The 17945-nt window shown below is 34.4% G+C and overlaps 1 protein-coding gene across 1 annotated transcript in view; it reads right to left on the bottom strand.

The window, feature by feature from the left end:
- Positions 1–13659, bottom strand: part of LOC107552031 (bifunctional epoxide hydrolase 2-like) — a 22417-nt gene extending 8758 nt beyond the window's left edge. The window contains exons 1-14 of the mRNA XM_016233838.1: positions 13547–13659; positions 13253–13393; positions 13022–13106; positions 12747–12903; positions 11760–11950; positions 11532–11654; positions 11196–11264; positions 10999–11094; positions 9991–10069; positions 7124–7158; positions 6939–7021; positions 2886–2967; positions 1005–1041; positions 631–733 (exon numbers count right to left, since the gene is read on the bottom strand). Coding sequence (XP_016089324.1) covers positions 631–733; positions 1005–1041; positions 2886–2967; positions 6939–7021; positions 7124–7158; positions 9991–10069; positions 10999–11094; positions 11196–11264; positions 11532–11654; positions 11760–11950; positions 12747–12903; positions 13022–13106; positions 13253–13350 — 1238 coding nt within the window. The 5' untranslated portion in view covers positions 13351–13393; positions 13547–13659. The remainder of the gene's footprint in view (positions 1–630; positions 734–1004; positions 1042–2885; positions 2968–6938; positions 7022–7123; positions 7159–9990; positions 10070–10998; positions 11095–11195; positions 11265–11531; positions 11655–11759; positions 11951–12746; positions 12904–13021; positions 13107–13252; positions 13394–13546) is intronic.
- Positions 13660–17945: the final 4286 nt, after the last annotated feature.

The raw sequence follows: 17945 nt of genomic DNA, 5'->3' as shown, positions 1-17945 counted from the left end.
AAGAGTGTATATATATATTATATATATATATATATATATATATATATATATATATACATACACACACACACATATATAAACAAAAGGATGTAATACAAAATATATTGTATATTATGTTTTTTGCAGAAATAAAATTAAGTCACAAAGTATAAAATCTTAATGATCCTAATTATTTAATAAAAAATTTTTTTTATCATCATACAAATCATACAGGTTTAAAATCAACATGATGATGTGTAAATGATGATAGATTTGTTTATTTTTGGGTGAAATACTGTTATGAAGAGATTTAATATATTTTTTTAATTTCCTTTTTTTTTTTATAACTTTCATTTTTATTTTAAAGCTAAACAAAATATAAAAGACTTTTTGAAGAAATATGAAGCCATAGCACAACATGATTTAGTCTAGCAGGACATCTGCCTGGAACAACATCCTTTTGGACTTGAAACAACACTGATATCAATCAGAACTCACATTTAAAATCAGAAGGAAAGGATAGTTTGGTAAGACTTAAAAACTGCATGCCAAAAATGTTGTTCCAGTAATAACATGTCCTACTTGAGTAAATCACGATGCATATGAATGCACATAAATAAGATGCACTTTTTGCCCATTTTCTCAGTGTACCTGAAGCCGCTCTTGGTGAACTGCTGAACATAGTACTGCAGCACAGATTCGCTGAGAATAGCACTGCGGGGTGGATCATCCAGTGACCCCACAAACAATCCACCTGATAAACAAAAGAGCAGACAAGGAAAACAAAACGATAAGGCCAGTGCAGTCATGCAGTCTTTTGAGGCTCGGAGCACAAGCGGTTTGTACCGTTCTTCTCGAGTGTGACTCAAATCACACATGCATTCATTCCTCAATACATAACAATGAACTAAATCAGAAGCTGACTGCATAAAAGAAGCTATTTGAATTGCTGAAGCTAATGATGCTGCCAATCATTCTCTATTTTTCATCAAATAATGAAAAGCAGAAAAAATAAACTTTCTTACCTCTCTGGCAGACTCCTGCGGTGCTAGGAAATGATTTCTGCAGATTATAAGAAGATGTTTTAGGTGGTGGTCTAGTATTATTTATATACTATTATAGTATTTAATAATATTTTGAATTAGCTTTTTTATATTTTCAGTTTTCAATTTTCAATTTGTTTAAAATTGGTCATTTTTATTAAATTTTCATCTTTTCATCTTCAATTTTTATATTTCAGGTTTAGTTTTAGTAGTTTTAGTACTTCAACTTAAACAAAATTAAATAGAAATGTTGCCAATGGTGACTAAAATAAATAAATAAATACAAGAAAAATATATACAATTAAATATAACAATGAAACCTAATTACAAATATTAATAAATACTATAGTTTGTTTTATTTCATATTTTGAAGTAGCTTTATTTAATATTTTGAAGTAGCTTATATTTTTATATTTTCAGTTTTTATTTTAATTTTAGTTGAAGTTTACTAATGTTTGTTTTTTAATTAACTAATTTCTGTTTATCTTTAGAAATGTTGCCTTTGCAACTAACTGAAATAAAAAAAACTGAATAATGTAAAAATAAAAGCTAATTCAAAAATATTAATAATTACAACCATTTTAGTTTAAAAATGTATAAATATTATTTAATATTTTGAATTAGCTTTTATTTTTATACATTTAGTTCATATTTTAGTTTTAGTAATTGTATGTACTTTTATGTTTTATATTTAGTTTTTTAGTTCGGTTTACCTTTCATTTTTATTTCAGTTTCAGTTTAGTAATTCATCTTAAAAATGTGAAATTTTGCTTTGGCAACTAACTGAAAAAAAAAGTTTAAGTCGTCTAATATTTCTGCTTTATTTATTTCAATTTACAAAAATGCATTTGCTAATGTATTCTGTTTTTTAGCACATTACTATGTGATTTCTACTGTGTTTCTCTATGACAGTCTGGTTATTATATATAGCTCAGGTCAGATTTTTTCATACAGTCCTTCCTTTGTAATAAGAGACTACACGTCCTTTCCTTTTTAAAAGGTGCTGCTTAGTAAGGATGTGAATTACACCTCAAAAAATGTGCAGCTGGTTGGGGAAATCTGTGCTATTACTTTTCCAAGCGATCAGACTTACAATTTTCACCTGGCGGACCATAAAATTGGCTTAAAAAGTCCAAGAATCACATATAATGAGACCAGAATATCACAGAGACTAAAGATGATTAAGATGCAGGTAGCCACACGCTCATTAAGATGCAGCTTGTGGCTACCTGAGGCTGAGCGATGGCCTGCCGCTTGTGATTCATTAGTCCAGGATCAGAGTCCCGGATGGGAGCCCTTTAAGTGGCCCTCATTATGATGCCGGGTCATTCAGCACCAACCGCACGCCTCGCCTCTTTGATCTCCATCAGCGCTGGCTTTTTGATGCCGCAATGTAAGCAATGTAAATATCTAACAGATAACCATGTCACTTCAGATGAAGGGAGAATTATACTCATGCATAAGGTTCCTGCTCTGTCAAGATGTTTGCTAGTGCAACATGAATTATAACTACATTATTGAATGACTTTTTAAAATGCATGCATGATTATGATCTTGAGGAAATCTTGGTAATCTATTAACTTCATAAATACTCACAAGTGCCTTTTAAAGAATAATTTAACACATTAAAAATACTACTGACACAAAGCTATCATAATGCTTTAGAAAACATGAAATATAGTGCAAATGTCTTATATACCAAAACCCTTTTATGGTGTTTTTCCCATTCTGAGCTTGACAGAAAAGGTCAATATGAACTGTCATTGTATGAAAAAAAAAAAGAGCCGTTTCTTTCTCAGCTTTGCAACTCTAACTCTAATGAAATTCATTTAATGAATGTAAAATTAACCTCAGAAAACTTACAGTTTCATTACTTGCAATGAACATCAGTTTGAAGGTTCGCTCAAGGTTTTTCTCCAGTTCAGCCTCTGCAACACCCTGATACAACAGAAATAAATATTAAATAAATAAATAATAAAAATACAGCTGTTTATTGTTAGTTAGATGTTAGCTTAGGTCCATTAAATAATATTACCTGATAACATATACATATTTATAATTATTTTCTATTATTGTTGTTGTAATTATATTAACAAATAATATCTGATTTTAATCATGTAAAATGTTACCATATTACCAAAGTCTGGAGCCTTAAGTGGAACATTATTGTAAATTGTTACCCTATTAACATATTTAAATATATATACGAAATTCTAATGTTAATATAATATATATAAAACATTTAAATATTACAATTAATATAATACAAAATCATATATTATAATCAATGTATAATTAAAATATATAATACATAATATTAATTATTATCTAAATGCAGTGAAATATACATATCGCAGAACAGTGACAGACGAGACAGAGCAGGTTTCTTTTGGTATGAGACAAAGTGATTGTCATTTTTTAAAAGAAATTCCAACAATAAATACCATTTTGTCGCAGATCGCTGTAGCATCTCAGTTCAAGCGCATGTGAACTGATCATCTTTCCATATTTACTTCAAGCATGAAATAAACATGAATGAACATCAGAAGGTATCTTGTTTCAAATGCACACCATTTTTCAAGTTCAAGTCCACCGAGGTTAATCTACTCTCCTGTCTAGTTTGTTTGTCTGACAAAATGGCAGATTCGACCTTATGATTGGTCAGATCGCCTGTCAATCAAACTCCCAGTGAAGGGTCATTTAACATCATTCTAAAACCAAGTCAAGGCAGTCCTGAAGAAACTGTACTGGCCCAGTATCTGTTTGTCTCAATCCCATACACAGTCAAAAATTACAGATCACTTCCTCTAGCACAATGATTCGTGTTTCTCTCTGCCTTATTTACATGATTAGACCACCAACTGTAGCAAGTAATTAGAGGGTAATGACCTCTTTCACACCCACCCACCCGTTATACTGCCTGATGGGAAATAAACTCAACGCCACACACTAGTACTCACATAAGATTCTCATGCCTTACACGTCACATTGTTAAATTCTTAATTATGATTGGTTGCAAGGAGTTGCAAGGTGAATATATGTAAAATAAGTCAAATATATGACCAAAAGCATTTCATTTATAATAATTTAATTGCTTTAAACAGGACGAAATCTCACTACATGTCATTGACAAAGAACATGCTGAAAGAGACACCCATCATATACACTACCGGTCAAAAGTTTGGGATCAGAACGATTTTTAATGTTTTTTACAGACGTCTCTTATGCTCATCAAGGCTGCATTTATTTGATCAAAAATACAGGAAAAAATTTTATATTGTGAAATATTATTATGATGTAAAATAACGTTTTTCTATTTTAATATCCAGTCAAATCGAGTTTATTCCTGTAATGCAAAGCTGAATTTTCAGCATCATTACTCCAGTATTAAGTGTCACATGATCCTTCATTTTTTTGAAAGAAATTAAAACTTTTATTCAGCAAGGATGTGTTAAATTGTTAAGAAGTGATAGCAAAGATTTATATTGTTAGAAAAGATTTATATTTTGAATAAATGCTGTTCTTTTTAACATTTTATTCATCAAAGAATCCTGAAAAAAGTATCGCAGTTTCCCCCAAAAAATATTTGGCAGCAGAACTGCTGCTAGCATTGATAATTCTAATAATAAATCAGCATATTAGAATTATTTCTTAAGGATCATGTGACACTTTATACTGGAGTAATGGCTGATGGAAATTCAGCTTTGCATCATAGAAATAAATTATATTTTAAAGGAAATTATATTTTAAAGGATATTCAAATAGAAACCATTATTTTATATTGTAATAACATTTTGCAAGATTACTGTTTTTTTCTGTATTTTTGATCAAATAAATGCAGCCTTGATGAGCAGAAGAGACTTCATTAAAAAACATTACAAATCTTACTAATCCCAAACTTTTGAACGCCAGTGTATATCTGCTGAGTTGAAGCACGTTTATCTAGTCTGGTCAAGACTGGTCATAACAAATGCATATATTTTGGGACAAATGCACTTAAATGTTGCACCACTCTTGTATTTTACTCCACTTACCAAATGCAAATCATGTGTTATCTGCACTGCAGAATCTGCTGGTCTAACTGTGGACCAACTAAATATGGATGAACAGACTTTCAAAAACAATCCCTCATCCGTTTGAGGTCTCGACCTGTCAGTTCTGTTGCCACACATGGTTTTGTGATGCTTTTAAAGAATCCGGAAAATAATGTGCTACGCCACCTTAACACTTCTCTGTCTTCACACATTCATCCACGCAGGAGTACCAATGAGAATCACAACAGATAAAACATTTTTATCATACAATCTTTTGGCAAGTGATGTAGTATGTCCTGATAGCCTGAAAAAGGTCTGAAAAAACAAGAGCATTGTATTCTGATGAGATGGCTTAAAAAAGGGGAACTGCTCTAATTTTTTTCGATAGAATTTAGCTTCAGTACAGTGTGTCTGTTTAACACTTGGTACTATTTTGAGATGTGCAAAAGAGCAGAGAGAGATGGTTTGTCTGATAATGAACAACACTGAAAATGTCTCTACATTCAGACAAGGCTAAACCTAATTAATACAACCGCCAGGGTTAAAACATAATGTGTCCTGAAAACACATGCACCAGCATTTGACAATATGGTTACATTGGAGGACCATAAAGTAAAGATTCTGATTTAAATAAATAAAATGCTGAGTCATTCACTTTATTCAAAAGAATCGGATCATTCTTTCACGAATCACTGTTCATTTTGAATTCTTTCTAAATTCAGACTGCAAACTCATAACTCAGCTAAAATATAATTCCTTCTGCCACAGCGCTATAGATTTGGCACAAGAAACAGTATATTTTAGTTATTTGTTCTGTCTGCAATGCAAAAGCATGCAAATGCTCAAAAACTGCTAATGAAACATCATGGAAATCATTCGGTTGCAGTATTTCTTAAAGGGGTCATATGATGCGATTTCAATTTTTCCTTTCTCTTTGTAGTGTTACAAGCTCTTGGTGCATAAAGAAGATCTGTAAAGTTGCAAAGACTAAAGTCTCAAATCCAAAGAGATATTCTTTATAAAAGTTAAGAATCAGCCACGCCTACCTAAAACGGCTCGTTCCAACACACCCCCACATATCTACCTCACTATGTGGAAATATTAGCATAATGCCACCCAAATATGCACGCAAAGAAAGGCGGCGTGGTTTCAGGAACGCAGTAGTGTCGATGCAGCATGTCAGGGAGATGCTGTGTGTTTCAGTGCGAAAGCAAAAGCACTTTATTTGGCCTTCCGGAAGTAGATGCAATTAGGAATCATTGGTTAAGATTTATTTACAACAGAACAGCACAACCCAGATGTTCGAATTTGTGCAATGCATTTTACGGACGACAGTTTTTTGAACCTAGAAGATTATCGGCATCATCATTGTGTCTGTCACGCGACTCTGTTCCCCTTTCAGGCTTGAACTGATGGTAAAACTAACGCCATTATTAACTGTCTTGATATTTACTTTGAAAGCTTGAAGCTCGTGATTATGGTAAGGGGCGTTACATTTCCGATGCATGCTTGTGGTGTTCGGCCAATCACAATGCACTGGGTCAGCTGGCCAATCAGAGCAGACTGCGCTTGTCAAAGGAGGGGGCTTTGTTGAAAACTACGTGTTTGAGAGAGGCGGGGCATAGAGGACCTACAATAATGTACAGTATTTGAAAAATAATGTGTTTTTTGAACATTAAAGCATGTCAACATATTCTGTTACACCAAATACACAAAATAATGATCTTTAAAATAGCATCATATGACCCCTTTAAGGCAACCCCGTTAATAATAAGAAACTGTTCTTGAGTCCCAACACTAATTATATGTCTAACAAGATGGAGGCTAAAATATTAGCAATGCACCTTATGTTTTTCAATATTATGCAATATCATAAATCAGCCGTTCAGTAATCCTGTAATTATATGCATGTGTGAAAAGTAAAAAAACTGTACATACCATTTTATCCAAAAATGTCACCAGATCCTAAAAAGCCAAGAGAGGGATGACAAAATTGTATGCAACATTAATCAATTTGGCTATAAATTTACATGGATAAGTAAATTCACATGGATTAGTTTTAATTACCAGCATGAGTTGTTCTTGAGAATACTCCTCAATCTCTGCATAAAAAGGTGGGAATCAAACAGTGCTTATTCTATGCTCTGTATCCTTTCATATGGCAATAATAACAAGATTTTTCCAATTATATACAGTATATGTATCAGCTTTAATGCACATATCAAAATAACATCTCAAATGTGTTTGAAAATGTAGTATTAAAAAATGTATAGTTTAACTTACAATTTGCAACAAGTTTAAATACTCCATTTATTGTTTCCACAAAATCTGCAATTTTCTGTCATTGTTTGAATGCAGTACGCTCTTAAAAATAAAGGTGCTTCACGATGCCATAATATAACCTTTTTTGTCTAAATGGTTCCATAAAGAACATTTAACATCTGAAGAACCTTTCCGTTTCACAAAAGGTTCTTTGTTGGCGAAAGAAGGTTCTTCAGATTATAAAAAGGTTAGAAAGAGATGGTTCCTTAAAAAACCTTTGACTGAATGGTTCGTTGTGGAACCAAAAATGGTTCTTCTATGGCATCGCTGTAAAGAACCATTTAAGCACCTTTATTTTTAAGAGTGTAAAGCATCATGTAGCAGAAAACATCTGGCTCTTGTTTGCATATTCTTCTGTCACTGGTCATGATTCTAACCTTGAAAATAAAGATTAGGCTTAAAATAATGTCTTCAGAATCATTCATACATGTTAAAATCATTTGAAAATTGAACAAATAACTGTAATCTGACTCAGAGGAAGACAGAAATCATGTTTTTGTGGCAGTTTTTCTGCTGATTAAGGGATAATACAAAAATTCTTACAATAACTACCTTACAAATGGTTGTCAAAAGCAAAAATGCTACAATGCATCATATTTTGTGAGAAAGTGTGATATGCTAGAAGAAATCAGGCACTAATTTTGGAGTCAGCAGCCCAATATTCATAAGAAACAAGTATTGGCTTTCATTCAGCAAATTTGATGCAGGCGGTTTAATAATAATAATAATAATAATAATAAACAGCAGTTATAAAGCTTAATTAAAAGGTACTATATATTCGAGCATAAGGACATTTGATAAAACGTTTAATTAAAAAACCTTTAATGAAAAATGTCTTTAATTTTATTGCATTGTAATAATTTAAAGCAATAAGGCCTTGAGATCATGCTATATTGAAAATATATTCAAAATACAGCACAGCCTCTCAAAACCTATTGTTGAAAACATGCACTGTCACTCCACACACAGTTCTTTATGTAAACTTCAAATCCCATCACAGAAGTGACCTGATGCACATGCTAAAGAGCAGTGTTTCTCATTTTCATTCTCAGCATGATGCCACAGCGATCACAGGGGAACTGGAGTGCTAGAATCCCTTCGGGCATTTATTTCAGTTACCTGGAAATTCATGCTGCTTTTAAAGCTAAAGCATGACATTTGAGCAAGCAACGCACACACACGTTTAAAACAAACTCTCGGCAGCAGTTTTTTTAGGTCTCTCACTCATGCGTTGACTTGAGGATAATTCACAGATGTAATGGCTATTGAACAGGCTTTAATGCTATTGCAAACAAAGTCAAAGCATCCTGTTCTGCAAACTTATCAATAGTAATGAAAGTTACTGTTGGTCATCTTAAAAACGTAGCTGACGTCAAAGGAAAAAAAAAAGAAGCTGTTTTCAAAATATAACTAAAGGAACTATAAATGTTCCTTTAGTTGAAGTAACCTATTATACATAACTACTTGTGTTTATAAGGCAATACAATTTCCAGACGGAATTTCTTATATACTGTATCTTAAGTGTCCTTGATAACAGGATGCAATTAAAAAAACCTTTAACACGTTACCTTGACAACTTCCTGGGAAAGACCATGTATTTTTAATTTACAATGAGCAAAAATGAAGTATCCATCTAAAAAACAACATATGCACTGATTCTGTGGATTGCAATTAGTAGTTGTCATAGGTTAAGAATCTATTTTATGAAACACAACTAACGGGTTTTTATATTTCACTTTGGGCTTTTTAATCCCAGGTTAAGGCCATTTTTAACTAACACTGCTTTTAACAAGTGCAGTATTTAAAGTCATGTTGAAACACAAGTAGACAGATCTTTTCTGCCATATTGTGATGTACATCTGCGTATCACAAATGTACGGCCTGGACTTGGTTCTATGCATCAGTTGTCGATCAGATTTTAATATGTTGCCATTGCATTCAAAATTGGAGGCAGATGAACGCAAGCTTGCAGGGGTGAGTTTTAATGACTAAATGACTGGAGACGTCCTGCATATGTCACCAGAGAGAAGTCCTGACATTTTTGCTTAAAGGTCCAGTTATGACATTTTGATTAAACATTTTGAGGTATGTCAAAACATTTAAAAATGCAACATGCACAGATGAATTGTTCACAATAAGATCTATAGCATGCATAGATAGAGTAGAATATAGCTGGTGTGAACAGAATGCATTAACACTCAAGTCACAGAGTAAGTGACACCTTCTTGTGCTTTCACAACAATGCAAAAAGCCACTCGCCAAAACCTTCACCCTCTCTGTTCCTCTCTGGTGGAACGAGCTGCCAACATCCACCCGAACTGCTGAAACAATCACATCTTTCAAGAAGCAGCTGAAGACCTCTTTTGTAACCACCCCACAATCTCGAACCAAAGCACTTATACGCTCACAAAAAGTTATCCTCTTCTCTAGCTTGCTTCCTAATCTAGTTGTCAAACAAGCCTGGCATTGTATATTATGCATATTGTTGGCTTCTTGATGAAGTACGTTTGCTCCTCTTTGCTTTTGTTCCTCTTTAAATTAATCGCTTTTGGATAAAAGCATGTAAATGTAATGTAAAAGAAAAAACAATACTGTATATAATTATAACTGACCTGGTGGAGCAGTGGAGTCACCGTAACCTTTCATGTCAAGAGCTAGAACCCTGAATCCAGCATTGGCCAAAGCCGGAATCTGATGAGAAACAATAAACAAAAACAATAACACCTGAAGGACATAGTACCTGAGTGGCACTTGTGTTCTAAGTGGTTGCCAGGGCATTGCTATGCGGTTGCTAAGGTGTTCCGAGTGTTATTAATGCATTGCTACCAAGTTGATAGGATGTTAGGTTATTTCTTACTGACTCAAAGAAACCATCCCAAGGTCTCTATGATAGGTTTTGTTCAAACCCCTAATCCCAAGTGAGAGATATAATAATAATAAGCACTAAAGTGCCACAGAAGGGTGATTTAGAATGGTTAAAAAAAACTCTTGCATTACACTATGGCATCTTTTCACATTTCCAGGGATCTCAGACGCACAAGTCATCATAGTTGGGTAAACTTCACTACAATAAATAATTTTTTGCATTTCCATTTGCTCCAACAGCAAAAAAAACAAAACATTAACGTTTCTATGATTTTCCAAAAAAATAAAAAATATACAGAGATTGATTACGATGGTCAGAAGAGAAGAAGATGTGAAATTTGTCATCACATTAGAACACTCACTCAGCAGCATTAACCAATTTTCTGTAATTTAATACCAAAGTAATAAAACACAGAGTACAGAGTTATAAATATACATTAAATCTTTTAAAAATGAAACTACAAAAAAGTTGCTAGATTACAGAATATAACTCGTTGCGTCATCACAGTCTGTGAAAAGGGTCCATTCTTCTTTTCATTATCCAAAGCAACTTGCATTATTCCAATTCCCCTGGAGCCGTATTCAAAGGTATAATAGTGAAAGCTCATGAATCACCGCTTTTGGCGTTTAAACCCAACACCCGTGGGTTACCAGACCTGATCTTTAACCACTAAGCTATGAGACTCACAATAATCTCACTGCCTTCAAAGGCCTGTATTCCGGTTGCATCAGCTGAAAGATTTGAGGTTCCTCACCTGATACCTCCAGGAAAACCAACTCTCAGGGAAGCCATGGCACAGGAGAACAGGCGGTCCGTCTCCCAAGTCCACATAGTGGATCTTCACGCCAGGCTGAAAAACAGAGGAACACACTTTTTATAACCCTTGCTAAAAATAACACACTTCCAGTGAACTTTGGCACAATTAAAACAGAGATAAGCATTATAAATTACCTTAATATTCACATATCCATGAGAGACATTTTCAGGATCACAAGAGGGTGGCTGGAGATCACTGGTGACCTGTCAAGTTATCCATTAAAACCATTACATGAAAAAGGTAATTTGTTTTTTTCCCCACTGTAAATTATAAGATGACTTGTTCTTTTTAACTACCAAAAACTGTAAATTTAACAGTATTACAGTTACAGTTGTATTACCGTTATTATATATAATAAGGGAACCTGCTGTTAAGCAATTAACTGTTTTTTACTGCATTTTTGCAGTCTTTTACCATTATTTTTTTTTTACAGTGCATCAATGGAATTACGAATTCCAGTAATTCCTCACCTCTATTTCTGTAAGCTTCTGGATTTCCTTTAGAGCCTCAGTGATGTCCTTGACTTGAACAGCCGTCATTCCCAAACCTTCAGCTGCCTTGATACTTTCTTCATCCACATCCAGCCAGACTGCCTTAAACAAGCAAATTATAAGAGCATTTGGTTACATCCTTAACTAGCAGCTTTCGAATCCGCTCTTTCCAATTGGAGAGCTTCTGAAATTATTTACTGCTCTTACTTCTTGAGGTTTAAGCGCAAGTTTTTCAAGGGCACTGGTAAAGATGTCTGGCTCTGGGATTCTGACACCGGCATAGCAAGATCTCACAACCAGGTTGAAATGGCTTTCCAATACGGAGAGAATCCTAGCGACGCCGTCTCTCTGATCAGTGTCATCCACCCAGATATTGGCCAGGACGCAGGTAGAGATGCCTTAAAGGAAAAGTTCACCCAAAATGTGTATTTGCTGAGAATTTAGTCACCATCAGACCATCCCAGATCCCAGAAATGAGTTTGCTTCTTCACCGGAAAAAAAAATTGGAGAAATGTAGCATTACATCGCTTGCTCACCAATGGATCCTCTGCAGTGAATGGGTGCCGTCAAAACCAGAGTCCAAACAGCTGATAAAAACATCACAATAATCCACACCACTGCAGTCCATTAATTAATGTCTTGTGAAGCAAAAAGCTGCGTGTTTGTAAGAAACAAATCCATCAAGACGTTTTTAACTTCAAACTATTGCCTCTGGCTAAAATACGAGTCCTCTATCCATAACACTGCTTTCTCCAGTGAAAAACTAGCCTAGTCTGAATCAGGAGAGAAATATGCACAGATCAAGCACAGTTAAAAACAAATATGTTGATGGATTTTGATGTGAGAGGACAACAGGAGATGGAGTTTTTCACTGGAGGAAGGGTAATTATTATGGATAATGAAGTCACGGCTTTTCACTTCACAAGACATTAACTGATGGACTGGAGTGGTGTGGATTACTTGTGGATTATTGTGATATTTTTATTAGCTGTTTGGACTCTCATTCTGACGGCACCCATTCACTGCATGTGAATGAAGAAACAAACCCATCTACATCTTGGATGGCCTGAGGGTGAGTAAACTTTTAGCTCATTTTCATTTTTGGGTGAACTATTTCTTTAAGAGATAAATCAACAATTCAACAGAAAAGGATAAATGGTTTATTCAAAACCTCGCAAAACAAAAGCAACATACCGTGACGACGGAGGACAGCCGCAGCATCAAGAACCGGCTTGTAGAATTCTGCCTGCCCGATGTCACTGAAAAGCTTCTGAGCTGAGAATTGTGCAGGTAAAGAAAGTCCCAGATCAGCCGCAACCTTCTGACACTCCGCTTCAAACTCAGGAATCATCTGATATGTGAAACCAGTTATGCAAGAGTAAATATTTTTGTTGCACTAAAGCAGAATGCACGCATGCTGTCATGTCCTGTCATATGCATGAATACATTTATGAATGAATGAAAATAACCTGAGTTAGGGTGACTTTTCCTTTCTCCAAGCGATACAGTGCATTCTCACTGCCAATTTTTGCAATTACATTCTTTATGAAACCCCTAGAGCAAAACAGCATTGGTAATGAAATATAATATTAAATGAAAAAAAGCTAAGCATACAAATGATATATATATATATATTATTATTTTTATTTTAATAAAAAATATTTTATACTAAATAAATAAAACAAATAATAGTCACATACCTCGAAATACCAGTAGTTTCCTCAAACTTCTGAAACGTCTGGGCAAGATGGGGTGTAACAACAGCACCCCACAAACTAAACAGCACTGCCTTCTTCATTGGAAACTAGTTTTCTTTTCTTTTATTCAAAACTAACAAGTCTCTGGGCAAAAAGCAAACACAGGGCAGAAAACATTACACGACTTGTAAGTTACTTGCTTGCCACTTCTGCCAGGACAAATACACACAATGTTTACAGTACAAAGTTCATTGCGCAATGCTGTCATAAAGTTGAATTCGGAACTTTTATGTTTACCTGATGTGCGGATTCTGATTTCTGGACGCAGGAAGATCGCTGTACAGTTACCGCAGTGCAATTAGCAACTTGTAAACTACTGCTGTAAGGACCGGGTGTTACGAGATTTTCGGTTTCCGGAAAATCTCGTAACACCCGGCACTGCCAGAGTTTGAGTTTAAATACTACGAGTTCTACTATGACAGTAGGGCTGGGAATCGATTCCAAAAAGAATCGATTCTTTGATTCCGAGGCGTTGGGAATCGATTCCATCAAGAGGAATCGACTCCTCATCCAGTTCAACAAAGCTTATCTATGGGCGCCTCTCAAACGGAAGGCTGCACGAGGCTGGAAGAGCATAGATGAGTGGCCGAGAGCGCATCAGTTATTGTTAATGTTCTGGTTATTTTGTTTCAGTGTACAGCTTGTTAATTTTGTGCAAAGCATAGGTCTACAGTCAAAGTAAACTTCATCATTCAGCTGAACTGTGCACATTTATTAGACACTTCATGTCTTGCTCAATTCATGCGATTTCACGGGCAAAGCAGACACAGTTACATTTTGTGTATAGTCTTTTTTTTTTTTTTTTTTTTTTTTTACAAATAAAGCTTATTATGAGAAGGATACTTTCTACGACCTTTATCCTGCAGTCATGGTGAAATTATAGGTTCCTTCAATCTAAAAAAACAAGAATCCAAAACAACAGTGAGGAATCGATTCTTGGAATCGATTCCAGAACCAGGAATCGGAATCGAACGGCCCAGCTAATGAATATTAATCGCGTTATCGTCACGTTCACCAAATACTTAAAGGCAGACGACGGGCGTTTACGAATCCTGCGTGTCTCATTAGAAGCTCCAGGAATGTTGCCAAGCAACGTCAACGAGACCTATTTAATATATTCATAAGCCAAGCCTTCACTATAGTAGTTTAATTAAAGAGCTCAAAAGTCAAGAAAGTTATGTCAATCTCAAACTTTATAAAACGTTTGTGAATACTAGTTTTTTTTTTAAACATGCAATATGTCAAGTAAATATAAATGATTATTAAATAATATATTAAAGAAATATTAAACAATATATATATATATAAAATATTCAAATATGACAAAAAGACGTGTATTATAATGCACAAAACATTATTTAATAAGTCAATAATTAAATGTACCAACTATTATTGTTGTTTCATAATATGCATTGTGTTTAGAGAATCAAAACTAAAAAATCTGAAAATACTTTTTATTTACATTTAAATGTATTCATTTAGCAGACGCTTTTATCTAAAGCGACTTACAATTGGGGAATACATCGAGCGATTCTTCTTAAAGAGGCAAATAGACACAGAAAGTGCTTGTAATACCAAGTTTCAGGCATTGTTCAAATAAGTACAAGCTAGACTGAGGATTAAGTAAAGAGAAGCAAGAGTTTTTTGTTGTTGTTGTTGTTTTTTTATCATTCCACCAGCCAGGAACGGTGAATGAAAATGTTCTGGAAAGTGATTTTGTGCCTCTCTGTGATGGTACCACGAGGCGTCGCTAACTTGTAGATCCCAAGCTTCTGGAGGAGATGTAGATTCGTAGTAGTGAGTGGAAGTAGGCGGGTGCTGAGCCTGTGGCTGTTCTATACGCAATCACCAATGTCTTGAACTTGATGCGAGCCGCAACCGGGAGCCAGTGCAGGGAGATAAAGAGAGGTGTAACATGGGCTCTTTTGAGCTTGTTGAAGATCAGTCGTGCCGCTGCATTCTGAATCATTTGTAGAGGTTTGATTGTGCATGATGGAAGTCCAGCCTAGAAATGGCAAGGGCCTGGACAATACGTTGTGCAGCATGCTCCGTTAGGAAGGGCCTGATCTTTCTGATGTTGTGCAATGCAAACCTGCATTATCGAGCAGTTTTTGCAATGTGGACTTTGAACGCCAGCTGGTCATCAAAGATTACACCAAGATTTCTTATGAGGTAACTGTTGATGAACCTAGCTGGATGGTGAAATCATGCTGTAGAGTTGGAGTGGCGGGGAAGACAAGGAGCTCAGTCTTTGCTAGGTTGAGCTGTAGGTGATGTTCTTTCATCCATGCAGAGATGTCCACCAGGCAGCCTAAGATCCGTGCAGCTACCGTTGGATCATCTGGTTAAAATGAGAGATAGAGCTCTATCATCACTGTCATCAACTGTATCATCAGCATAGCAGTGGTAGTAGAAACCATGTGCCTGTATGTTTGGACCCAGTGATGTAGTGTATATGGAGAAGAGGAGGGGTCCCAGAACTGATCCCTGAGGAACCCCAGTGACCAGCTGATGTGCTTTGGATACCGCCCCTCCCCAAGCCACCCTGAAAGACCTACCAGTGAGATAGGATTCAAACCTGCGAAGTGGAATCCCTGTGATGCATAGTGATGAGAGAGTGGACATGAGGATCTTATGTTTCACAGTGTCAAAAGCGGCAGATAGATCCAGCAGATATATAAGAATTTTAGATTTATAATATTAATACTGAAGTATTATAAAAAAATTACATGTAGTACATAAGTTAAAATATATTATATTATATAAAATTCTATAATTAAATGTACCGATTTATTTTTCAGTATTTAAATTTATAGACAGCAATTATTATTTTATAACATGCATTTTCACACTAGTAATATGTCTAAACACTAGTAATATGCTTTAAAAAAATCATAACATCACAACAAAAATCATAACAAAAAAATCTAAATGTTTTTATATATAAGAATGTAATATTTTATAATATTATAAATAATAAAATATAATAGAAATACATTTATTATATGTAATGCATAACAAATTATTTACTGTAATAAGTCATTAATTCATTGCACCGATTTATTTTGCTATGTGATGAATTGAATTCAAAGTAGGCGGTGCTTTTCGCTGTTTGGCTAATCCTAAAACAAATTGTTTCATGTAAATCTTTATTTATTTATATTTAATAAAAAATAATAATTAAAGTTTTTAGTATTTGGTCCTTTATAGTACTAAACTGAAGACTTATTTCCCAATGTAAACCCCTCCCACTGATCCTCTATGGAGACGCACAGCATCACCATTGGCTCACAGTCCGTCAGAGCCGCTCAGTGAGTCTGATGCTGATCCAGAGCAGCACTATCATAACCACTGCATGATCAGCACATACAGCAATCATGACAGGCCGTTTCACACGCTTCTAGACTTTTGCGGATGGACATGGAGCAAAATCATTTCAAATTATTTTTGAAGAATCTGCCGCTGTTCTTCCTTTTTGTGGAACACGTTAAACCTGGTAAGTGCACATTTCTTTTTAATTAGTGAAATTATATTTTATGGAATGATTATTCAGTTCATTTGCGTGTTTCAAATCATATTTGTGAATGAAACACTTACAGTGTCATGCAAAGTGTAATCAAAATATTTTAGACGAAGTATTGAGTGTTAATGTCTTATTCTCTACATATAGCCTATCAGTGGATCAGGTACTTGAAATCCATATTAATAATATTTTAACCACGATTTTCCTTCAGAAAAATCTACGTGTATCATTTTTAATGTTATAGCCTATTAAGTCCACTGGCAATATTTTAAGCTAAAAATTCAGTGCTTATTCATATATACAGTGGGATCTAAAAGTCTCAAACCACATTGCATTAAAGCTCTTTAATTGGAGCATTCTTAAATCAAGTGGGCATTCTGAAATTACTATTCATTTTTAAATTCAACACAAAAGAGTAATTGAGAAACACGCTTTAAATGTAGTTCTGTTCCCTACATAGTGTTTATTTAACAAATATGCCTTGTATTACTAATAAAATTCTTATTTTTAATTAGAATTAAAAATTTGTTAAAAAATTTCAAACACTAAAACAAAAATGTATGGAATAATTGCAACAGCTTTTTCCCGTGGCGGAAACAAACTCCCATCTCACAATTCTGGCTTTTTTCTAGCAATTCTGAGAAAAAAAGGCAGAATTATAATTATAATAGCAAGGGGAAAAGTCATAATTTTAAAATTCAGGGTTGCGAGAAAAAAAAGTCGTACATTTTTATTTATAAATTAAATGTTTTATTTATTGTTATTTTTTTATTCCGTGGTGGAAACAAAAGAGGGTCTTCGCGTATCAAGTTTTGTCAGGACAATCATCCACAACCTCAAATAAGAGGACTCTACATAAAATAGCTTAGAGAACATGGAAGTTGAAAGAAAATAATTAGTGGCTGAAAACTGCTAAAACAACGTTTACTATGCCTAATATAAATGCAAATCTGAGCCAATAATAAAAACTGCATAAATTACTTAAGACTCCATGACTCTAAGACTGAAAAGCATATTGTGTATCATATTGTACAAGGTTTAACATTTATACAGACAAATCAAACTGTAGAAGATGTGTATGATTTAGTATCTTAATTGTCACTGAAAGTTGCA

The sequence above is a fragment of the Sinocyclocheilus grahami genome, unplaced genomic scaffold, assembly GCF_001515645.1.
Source record: "Sinocyclocheilus grahami isolate Dianchi unplaced genomic scaffold, SAMN03320097.WGS_v1.1 scaffold440.1, whole genome shotgun sequence".
Lineage (NCBI taxonomy): Eukaryota > Metazoa > Chordata > Actinopteri > Cypriniformes > Cyprinidae > Sinocyclocheilus > Sinocyclocheilus grahami.
The sequence above is the reverse complement of the archived record's forward strand: the minus strand, read 5'-3'. Positions and strand labels throughout refer to the sequence as shown.